Below are 10,599 nucleotides of genomic sequence, written 5' to 3'. Positions count from 1 at the left end.
CCCCTTAGCCATCACCCTTATTCCTCCCCACCATTCTTCCCAGCCTCTGGCAACCACTAATCTGCTTTACATCTCTATGAATTTGCCTTTTCTGTTTTGTTTTTTGAGGTGGAGTTTCGCTCTTGTTGCCCAGGCTAGAGTGCAGTGGCACCATCTTGGCTCACCTCAACCTCCGCCTCCCGGGTTCAAGCGATTCTCCTGCCTCAGCCTCCCTAGTAGCTGGGATTATAGGCATGTGCCATCACGCCCGGCTGAGAATTTACCTTTTCTGGACATAACAAATAGAATTACTTTTTTCAGTTAGCATAGTGAAAGCTACTTTCACTTAGCATAGTGTTTTTAAGGTCTGATTGTGTTGTATGTAGTGTGTATCAGTACTTCATTCCTTTTATGCCTGAATAGTGCATGGATAACCACAGTTTGCTTATCCATCTATAACTTGATGGCAGTTTGGGTCATTTCTACTTTCTGGCTATTACATATCATGCTACTGTGAACATCTGTGTTGGCTTGGGTTGTGTGTCATGAGCTTCATTTCACCATCATGCAGCTGTTGTAAAAAGGACTAGATATAGGGCTGTAAAGCCAAGCCATCAAAGAACGCCAAAGGACCACCTGCTTGACCCAGAAATTCATTAAGCTTCTAATATCTGAGAAGTCTAATAGGCTGATCCTTTTTTAAAATTAAAAAGTTAAATTCTTAATTGTAAACTAAAATTTTCTTTTGTGAAATTGAAGGCTTTTTTGCATATCACTTGATTTCTGTAATCTGGACCTGCTGCCTGTCAGTCTTCATGCTTTTGATGGACCTAGCACATTCTGAGTTCAAAAGATGCTCTCAAACCCTTAGGCAGTGCTCAGCCATGGGTTTGGGTGAAAAGGAGACTTGAGGGATGCTGTGCTCTTTGTCATTCTTTCCAGAGGGGTTATGCCAGTGGCGTTGGTGACTCCTGAAGAGATACTTCTTTAACTTGACTCCTGAACAGGTACTTCTTTAACTTGGTGTAATTTATGTAAATTTTAGTGTACCAGTTCTGAGTTTTGACCAGTGCATACAGTTGTGTAACCACCACTGTTATCAAGATTAGAAACATCTGAACGGGCTTTTAAAGCAGCTACCTGATTTCAAATTGGATTGGAATCCAGTTTCCTTTCCTCTTTTAGGTTTAGGGGTCTATCAAGAAAAACCAGAAAGCTGCTTTATGTGTGAAGGGAAATTGTGCACAACCTGAGCCTGGCTCTCAGGTTATCTGACGTTAGGATCTGGGGTTTAGGAGAAAGGATGCCTGCATTTGTGCTCCCCCTTGCAGGGGAGTTGCAGACTGGCTCTATTGCCAGCCAGCTCGCACACCGTCTTCCCATGGAGAAAGTGCAGATCTCTGAAAGGAGCAGGCAGGGAGGGGCTGGGTGTAAGCCTGACCAAAGGTGGGGGGGCCCCTTGGACTTAGGTGGCAAAGTGGTAAGCATGGGTGGGGAAGGCGTGAGTGTGTGTGTGTGTGTGTGTGTGTAGGGGCACTGAGAATAAAGTGTGAGTGAGGGCATGGAGCTCTGGAAATCTCGGCAGTTCTATGGTGGCTGGGGCTGCAGTTGCTGGAGCAGTAGGTGGGCTGGAGGTTCAGGTTTGGGTCTTATCACTTGGCATGATGTGATGATAGGGATTACTAACCACTCCTTGGAGCCAGTTCTGGGAGAGACCTAGGAGGGAAAGGGGCTTGATAGTGAGGTATGAAATTTTCAGTCTTCATAACTAAAAATATGCTTGGCGAGAATAGAAATTCATCTTCCAACTTCACAAGCCAGGTGCTCCTTGACCATGAGAGAGCTGAAAGGAGTGTGAATGTAAATCTCCTGTTCCAACCGCCTCATTTTGCAGAGGAGAATGTCAAGGCTTTGGCCTGTCGAGTCTGATGGCTCTGCCTAAGGGGAGGGATGGTGACCGCACACAGGACAGTCCGAGTTGTGTAGCCTTCAGAAAGCACCCAGTGTGCTCATGGCCTGAGTTTTCTTAGCTAAAGTTTATGAAGTTGAAAAAACATGCACAAGCCAAGGTCACAAGTAGAGAGATTTTTTGTTGTTGTTTTTTGTCTTTCTGGATGTGTGAGAATTGCGTATTTCCTTAGGGCAGCCTCTAATGGAATTTAGTTAAGGAGGATGTTAGATTCTCAAAGGAGAAGGAGGAGCAGGAATATAACATGCATGTCTTTTTTTTTTTTTTTTTTTTGCCAGGTTTGGTTTTGATTCAGAGTGACTCCCTGGCCTGGTAAGGTTGGCTAGTACAGCTAATCTGCTTTATGCACACAGGGCTGCGTACCATATGGATCGGTGATTAAATAGCAGTACAAAACCATGAGGGAAGGAAGGAACTGATGTTGATTCTGGGTTCTATAGAGGATCCCTACAAAGTAGGTTTCTACTTTATGAGAAAATTAGGTCTGTAAGTGAAAAGTCCTGGCCAGCGAGTTTGGGTGGGGTGGAGAGACTCTGGTGGGAGGCTTGGGGGGGTCCTGTTATGGGGACTGTTAAGTGGCTGTTGATGTAACCATTGACGAGACGTAGGGAAGTAACAAGCCTGATTTTAATTCGAGACTTGTGGTTGGAACAGTGCTGGGAGCAGTTGCACAGGAGGCAGGTTCCAGCTAGATACACAGATTTGGGCTTCGGGCCTCTGGAGCTGATATTCAGGGTGGGAAGAATGAGGTTCTCCAAGACGGGCATATAAATGGTTCCCTGGTAGAAAATGAGGCAGGAGGTGAAGCTTAGGACTTGATTCTTTTTCCCCCTTCCTGTCTTCCCTTCCTTTCCTTCAGTAGTGCTGTATTGTGTTTGGACCAGTTTATTCATTTTAAGTTATTGTTGAACAAACACACAAAGTAGGCAGTGGGCTGGAAATGGGGGCATTGCGTTGTTCAGTAGACAAAGGACATGTTTTGCCTTGGGAGAGGTCACTGTGTTTCTGAGCACTTTGGAAGGCTGAGCGATCTACTAGTTATAATATATTGTTCTTGCTTGGCCATTGAAGTGAATTTTCTGAGAACTTCTGCCAAAGAAGAACATTTCTTGTATATTTGTTTGAGTTCTTTGTAGATTCTGGATATTAGCCCTTTGTCAGATGAGTAGATTGCAAAAATGTTCTCCCATTCTATAGGTTGCCTGTTCACTCTGATGGTAGTTTCTTTTGCTGTGCAGAAGCTCTTTAGTTTAATTAGAACCCATTTGTCGATTTTGGCTTTTGCTGCCGTTGCTTTTGGTGTTTTAAACATGAAGTCCTTGCCCATGCCTATGTCCTGAATGGTATTGCCTAGGCTTTCTTCTAGGGTTTTTATGGTTTTAGGTCTAACATTTAAGTCTCTAATCCATCTTGAATTAATTTTCGTATAAGGAGTAAGGAAAGGATCCAGTTTCAGCTTTCTACTTATGGCTAGCCAATTTTCCCAGCACCATTTATTAAATAGGGAATCCTTTCCCCATTTCTTGTTTCTCTCAGGTTTGTCAAAGATCAGATGGCTGTAGCCATCCCACTACTGGGTATATACCCAAAGGATTATAAATCATGCTGCTATAAAGACACATGCACACGTATGTTTATTGTGGCACTATTCACAATAGCAAAGACTTGGAATCAACCCAAATGTCCGTCTGTGACAGACTGGATTAAGAAAATGTGGCACATATACACCATGGAATACTATGCAGCCATAAAAAAGGATGAGTTTGCATCCTTTGTAGGGACATGGATGCAGCTGGAAACCATCATTCTTAGCAAACTATCACAAGAACAGAAAACCAAACACCGCATGTTCTCACTCATAGATGGGAACTGAACAATGAGATCACTTGGACTCGGGAAGGGGAACATCACACACCGGGGCTTATCACGGGGAGGGGGGAGGGGGGAGGGATTGCATTGGGAGTTATACCTGATATAAATGATGAATTGATGGGTGCTGACGAGTTGATGGGTGCAGCACACCAACATGGCACAAGTATACATATGTAACAAACCTGCACGCTATGCACATGTACCCTAGAACTTAAAGTATAATAAAAAATAAATAAATAAATAAAAAGAAAAGTACTTAGAACTGAATGAAAAAAAAAAAAAAAGAAGAACATTTCATCGGCCTAGTTTGGATGACTATGTCTCCTTGAAAGTAGTGTGATGAGCTCTTTTAGCATTTGAATCTATCTTCACATTTTCTTCTGATTTGTGGACATTTACGACCTTGCTATCCTGTGTTCTCAAGTTTGGGTATATTCTGACCTCAGGCTCGTTTTCGCCTGAGTATAGAGCATGTAGTAGTTCTCAAGGGATTGTATTGCCCCTCTCCTGCCTTTGGGGCAGTTGGGGTGGGGGCTCTTTTATTGACAAGCAAAGGCATTCCTGACATTTACTGGGTATGACGGTTTACCAAAGGCCTGTGAAAGACGGGGCAGCCTTTCTTACCACATTGTTAACCTTGCCCCTGATAGCAAGGAACCCTGATAGAGCAAGTCTGATTTGTTTGGTTATTTTACAAGTTCCATGCTAGACAGGCATAAAGGTTGAAATTTGGAATAATTCCAAAGCATGTTCTGGGGCATGTGCCAGGTTACCCTTGGCTTCAGTTAGTAAAGAGTTCTAACTTTTTTCAGCCCTTCTGGTGAGCATTTTCTATAACTTTTTGGTGGCTTAATGAGTATAAATGGTCTGGAAATGGTAGGGATTTTCTTTTCCTTTTTTTGTGTTGGGTGATTTAGATTAGTGGTTCTCAACTGTGGCTGGACATTGGAATTTCCCAGGGAGCTGTTGAAAATACTGATGCCTGGGTCCCACCCCCACATTTCTACTTAATTGGCCTAATGTGTGGCATTGGAATTTTTCAAAACTCCCAAGGTGATTATTATTTACTTTTTGAAATAGGACCTCACTGTTGCCCAGGCTGAAGTGAGGTGGCGCAATCATGGTTCACTGCGCCTTCGCCTCCCAGGCTCAGGTGTTCCTCCCATCCCAGCCTCCTGGGTAGCTGGGACTATAGGGACGTGCCACTATGTCCGGCTAGTTTTTGTATTTTTGGTAGAGACAGATTTTACCACGTTGCCCAGGCTGGTCTCAAATTCCTGGGCCCAAGCGATCCTCCTGCCTTGACCTCCTAAAGTGTTGGGATTACAGGCGTGAAACACCATGCCTGGCCTCCCTGGGTGAATTATAATGCACAGCTAGGATTGTAAACCACTGGTCTAGATGTTCTTGAACCTTTGCAAAAATATAGTAATAAAGGATGATGAATTCAGCCAAATAAAATAATTTTTTATTTGCCCACAAAACATTTATTGAGCACCTGGGATCAAGATGACTAAGTGAGCCACCTCATGCCTTTGCTTTGTTTTCCCTTAAAAAGCCCTGATTTGGAAAGAGATACTACTGCGGAGTTTTCAGCTCTAGCCCCCCTCCCTGGAGTGTTTTCCCCAAGGGCTGGGTGACAGGGGAGGCCCCAATCAGGAGGAAGGTGAGGATGAAGGGAGGTGAATGATGGGCAAAATGATGGTGTCCCCATAAGGCCCTGCAGACACCTTCCTGGCAGGGCTAGCATGCTCAGATGCCCACGGGGACCCGGCGGCCGCACAAATGAACAGGGCTTGTGGGTAAATGAGCTTCCAGAAACACGTTCAGTTTTGGCCTGTTTTTACTGAACTTGGTGGGAAAGCCTATAGTGTGGGAACAAGTAATGCTTCAAATCAGATTTCTTGTGTAGTTTTTCCTTCAGTTTGAAACCTGGCCAGAGGACTTTCTTTAGCCCACACGGTGCCTTTTTGTTAATTGTGCCAGTTAGAAAAAGGGGATGGCCACTACACTCGGCTGGGCCGGCAGTCAAATCCTTTGCATAGATCAGACAAAGACCCCTCTTTCCTTGGCCTAAGGGATGAGGTTCATCCCAGCTCAGCCACCCAGGCCAGGGTCCTCGTTCACTGCACAACCTGGTCAGTTACACGCGGGGCGGCCTTGTCTAGATTGTTCGTTCACCTGCATGGGGGTTTGGGTTCTGTTTTGTAATGTGCCTACAGAACCATCTTGAGGCCATTTACCAGGAGTGATCATTTGTTTTATATGCTTTCAAAACAGAAAACATCTGTTCTAGCCAAGGAGGGATTGCTTAATTTTAGAATGGCTCTTCAGATTCAGGGAAAGTTCTGCCTGGCTCGGTACACTCAAGCCACCTCCACAGTGGGCTGGCCCACCACACTTCAGTGACAAACACAAACTGAACAAGGTTAGTTTATCTTACCAAGTTTGAAATTAGATTTATTTTAGTGAAGTAGAATTCAGTCTTAAATGCTACAGTTCTGGGGATATAATTCAGACCTTGGCTTTTAATTTCCTGAAACCAATTTCAGAATAGCAAAGCAAGCTAGATTATTTTCTGCCAAATGACTTTCCCAGAGGCACAGTTTTGCTAGGAACAAATGAGAGCTTAAGGATTCATTGGGCCACTGCTGCTCGGTGTTTACAGATGCTTGTGCTGCTGTGAAAGTGTGGCGTGGATTCTGCACTGGTAGTCTCTCCCTGATGTGGGACTTTTTCTTGGAGGTTCTTTGATTTTGGCCATCTGTAGGGCTTGACCACCCTGACATGCATCCCTACCCAAATCCTCGCAAGTTTCAGCTGCATCTTCACTTTGGCTAGCCAGACCCCTGCATTCTGAGGGGGAGGAAACCATTTCTTTGGGGGTGAACACCTGTTGGTGACTTTCGGAAGGGGTTCCTCTAGTTCTTAGGGCTGTCTGAAGTCCCTTTGCTTTTTCTCTTCTTCCTCTCTCAATTGCTGATACCCCACGGGTCTCAGGGTTGTGGCGCATTTATTTCTACCTATACCCATTTGGGGATTTAGGGTTACACTCTGTCATCTAGTTTTGTTCCAGGTGTTGTCCATGAGTTTTGGCTGGGCTATCACCTGCTCTGTTTGGCAATTCTGAATATTAAATTATGTTTTCACTGCCACTTTTAGTATTCTGTTTGCTATTGTTAAAGTTGAAAACGAATTTTGGGCAGGTGTATTAGCTTGCTAGGGCTGCTGTAACAAAGTACTACAAACTGGATAGCTTACAATGGCAGAGATGTATTCTCTCACAATTCTGGAGGCCAGAAGTTTCAGATCAAAACGTGACAGGCCCATGCTTCCCCAGAAGGCTCTAGGGGAGAATCCATCCTTGCCTCTTCAGCTTCTGGTGTGCTTGTAGCTGTCCTGGGCTTGGCGTGTGGCTCTTAATCACTCCAACCTCTGCCTCCGTCTTATGTCACCTGCCCCCTTTTCTCCCTGTATCTTTTCTTCTGTCTCTTATAAGGGCACTTTTCACTGGGTTTAGGGTCTGGGTACCTGGATAATCCAGATGCTTTCATCTCAAGATCCTTAACTTAATTACATCTACACAGACCCTTTTCCAGAGAAAGTCACATCCCCAGGTTCTGGAGATTAAGATGTGGATATATCTTTTTGGGGCCACCGTTATACCCACTACAGTGGGAGAGGATGAAATCTTCTGATTTTTAAATGGCAACTAATTTACACTTTAGTCTGTTCAGGGACTGAGTGCAGTGGCCCATGCCTGTAATCCCAACACTTTGGGAGGCAACATGGTGAAACCCCATTGCTACCAAAAATGTACAAATTTAGTTGGGCATGGGCTGGGTGCGGTGACTCATGCCTGTAATCCCAGCACTTTGGGAGCCTGAGGCAGGCAGATCATGAGGTCAGGAGATTGAGACCATCCTGGCTAACACGGTGAAACCCTGTCTCTACTAAAAATAAAAAAAAATTAGCCAGGCGAGGTGACAGGCACCTGTAGTCCCAGCTACTTGGGAGGCTGAAGCAAGAGGATCACTTAAGCCCAAGAAGCAGAGGTTATAGTGAGCCGAGATTGCGCCAGTGCACTTCAACCTGGGTGACAGAGGGAGATCCGGTCTCAAAAAATAAAAAAAGTCTGTGCAAGCCAGAATAAGACACATCTGTCCATTTTGGCCTCTGAACTCCTCGTTTGTAGCCTTCATTCAGTGGCCTTGGGAACGCAGTTCTGAGTCACTAGAGATAGACTCTTTCTGCATAGTGAAAAAGTCCTTAACATCCCAGTTCTAGTTTCGGCACTACTTAGTTTATGGCAGAAATTCTAACGTCATTTTCTTGGCAAATCACACTGCAGTCAGCTGTGACTCTATGTTTTTCTTTTACCTCTGTTCAGGTCACAGAGATGCTTCGTTTTGATATTTACCAGGCTGTTTTTCCCCTCACAGGAGCCAGCCTTCAGAGGGCTGGTGGGAAAGTAAAGAGTAATTCCTCTTGTCATATCTTGGTTCTTTGTTTTACATTTATTAGGGAATGCCTGCTTTGTAGATAGAACTAGAGAACAAGTTGCATTTACCCCTTATTCTAAGTATTGTAATGTTGGATGTTCTTGAAGATCCTGGCTTCAAGTGAACCTGCAGAGGTTAATGTACTTTACGTGGGAACACTGATTGCACTTTTGGGAGTAGGACTGTGGGCAGGATGGGAGACAGGAAGATTGGCTTCTGCGACCATGGGGGTGGGGTGGGGAGACTGACAAGCCAGCAGGTTGTCCCATATGGAATCGTTGTCCAGTTTCTACCATTGAGAGCTATGTTACTGAGGGTTACTGTTGGATATTTTTTTCCAGTTATAAAAGCAGCACATCGTTTTTGTAAAACATGGGGAAAAAAGCTTGTCATTTATATTACTCATCAGCAGTGAGTGGACAGGTATCCCCTTTCTAGTACCATGTGTCCTCATTAATTTATTTAACCTGAAGTGGAATCTCATTTGTTGTTCTTGCATTTATTTGCATTTCTTTAATTTCTGCTTAGAGTGAATATTTTGTTATGCTGTCTCTAGGCTGCATATGTCTACATCCTTGGCACAGCTATTTGTGGTCGGCTTTTGTGTTCTTATCATCATGTAATCTGGTGGTCTGTGTCGCCTTTCCTTGCAGGGTGGAGAATGTTTATCACTCATGTCATGACAAGGGATAAGTGACACTGACAACTTTGTTTAGGTTTTTTTTTTTTTTCTTTTTGTTAAAGTTCAGTCCTCAAACTGTGCCTCATTGGCCTTCCTTCTGAATGTTTCTTTCTGACCATCTTGCCTTCTTCCCTTTGTTCTCCAGCTGATGGTGAGACCATTCTAAAAGGCCTCCAGTCCATTTTCCAGGAGCAGGGAATGGCGGAGTCGGTGCACACCTGGCAGGACCATGGCTATTTAGCAACCTACACAAACAAGAATGGCAGGTGAGCAGTCTCCGGTGCTGTTCTTCATATCTAGTCACTTATGAGCAGAATGGGTGACAGAGTGGAGGATGGGGTGGCACCTGGCTTTTTTTTTTTTCTCCTTTGACATCTTTTAGGATGGGGCTGGAACTTGGTGCTTCTCAACCCTAGCTGCACATCAGAATCTCCTGGTAGCGTTACCGACCACAGGTTCTTAAGCTCTCATGTATATATAGATTGACAGGAGGTCAAACATGTTTCCCAGACAAGTTTTTTGTTAAGACTTATGCCCAGAGTGAGCATAAGGGAGGCAGCCCAGGAAAAGTTTTGTGGCTGACTCCCCCAAGGGGAGCTGCAGGTGATGTTTTGAAGGGAGTGATGTGAATAGTTCATGAGGTAGATGAGTGTAATTACAGGTACGCACCTAGTTAGTGGTGTGCAGATGCAGTGAGACCTCTTGCTTAATGTATGCACCCTGAAGTGGCTGGTGAGCCCGCTCTTGGCGGGGACTTTAGCGTAATAGTACGACAGGGGCAAGATCGCTCATTGGGCGCATGCAAGTGGTAGGTCCGCTCCCTGGAGTAAAAAGTTTATGGTGGAACTCAGCCTCTTAAGTCCCTGGAGTAAGATTTACCATACGATGCTGCTTATCTTAGTGTTTCCCGGTCTCTTGGTCAGCAAGGATGATATCAGAGGGGCTGGGGTCCGGATGGATGGGTTGGTTGGGGTGCCCGCCACCTGTGAGGACCCACTAGTTTGCAGCAGAGGCCCGTAGTGGGCATGCCGGGGCCTTCTCGCTGCAGGATGCTGAGCTGCAGATGCTCTTGCTCAGGTCAAAGTACGGTGGGTGCAGGCTGAGGGTACCTGCTTTAGGCTGGCCAGCAGCAGTGCTGCAGGGCCCCAGGGGCAGCCTGCACAGAGCCTCAAGCAGCGCTTTGCCATCTTCCTGGCTCCTAGAGCCTGGTATTTCTGGAAATAAGTGTGTTATTGGGGTGGGGGGAGCCCAGGTCCCTTCTCTACACTGTTTCTGGAGAGCTTTCATGAAACACTCGTGCCTGGGCATTTCCCCCAGAAATTGAAGGGCCTGGACATCTGGATTTCTCCAAAGCCCCAGTGGTTCTATGTGGCCAGGACCAAGAGCCCCTGGCGGCATAAGCAGTTTGAAATGACAGGCAATGATCCCCTGGGCCCCTACCGCAAGAGTTCTTGATGCAATAGCGGGTCTGCGACAGGGCCCAGATTCAATTTTCAGGAAGCTCCCGGGGGATGCTGATGCTGCTGGACTGCTGACCACACTTTGAGTAGCACTGTTATGACTGATTATCAGCTACTGCAGACCATGGTAAAATG

General features: G+C 45.4%; 1 protein-coding gene across 2 annotated transcripts in view; it reads left to right on the top strand.

The window, feature by feature from the left end:
• Nucleotides 1-1,168: 1,168 nt before the first annotated feature.
• Nucleotides 1,169-10,599, top strand: part of SMS (spermine synthase) — a 35,801-nt gene continuing 26,370 nt past the window's right edge. The window contains exons 1-2 of one of the 2 annotated variants that reach the window (XM_011963739.1): nucleotides 1,169-1,459; nucleotides 9,150-9,270. In XM_011963739.1, the coding sequence (XP_011819129.1) occupies nucleotides 9,203-9,270 (68 nt within the window). In that variant the 5' untranslated portion in view covers nucleotides 1,169-1,459; nucleotides 9,150-9,202. Of the gene's footprint in view, nucleotides 1,460-9,149; nucleotides 9,271-10,599 lie in introns of those variants that run through there. The other variant, XM_011963740.1, reaches the window with a different exon arrangement.

The sequence above is a fragment of the Colobus angolensis genome, unplaced genomic scaffold (assembly GCF_000951035.1).
Source record: "Colobus angolensis palliatus isolate OR3802 unplaced genomic scaffold, Cang.pa_1.0 Scaffold622, whole genome shotgun sequence".
Classification (NCBI taxonomy): Eukaryota; Metazoa; Chordata; class Mammalia; order Primates; family Cercopithecidae; genus Colobus; species Colobus angolensis.
The sequence above is the reverse complement of the archived record's forward strand: the minus strand, read 5'-3'. Positions and strand labels throughout refer to the sequence as shown.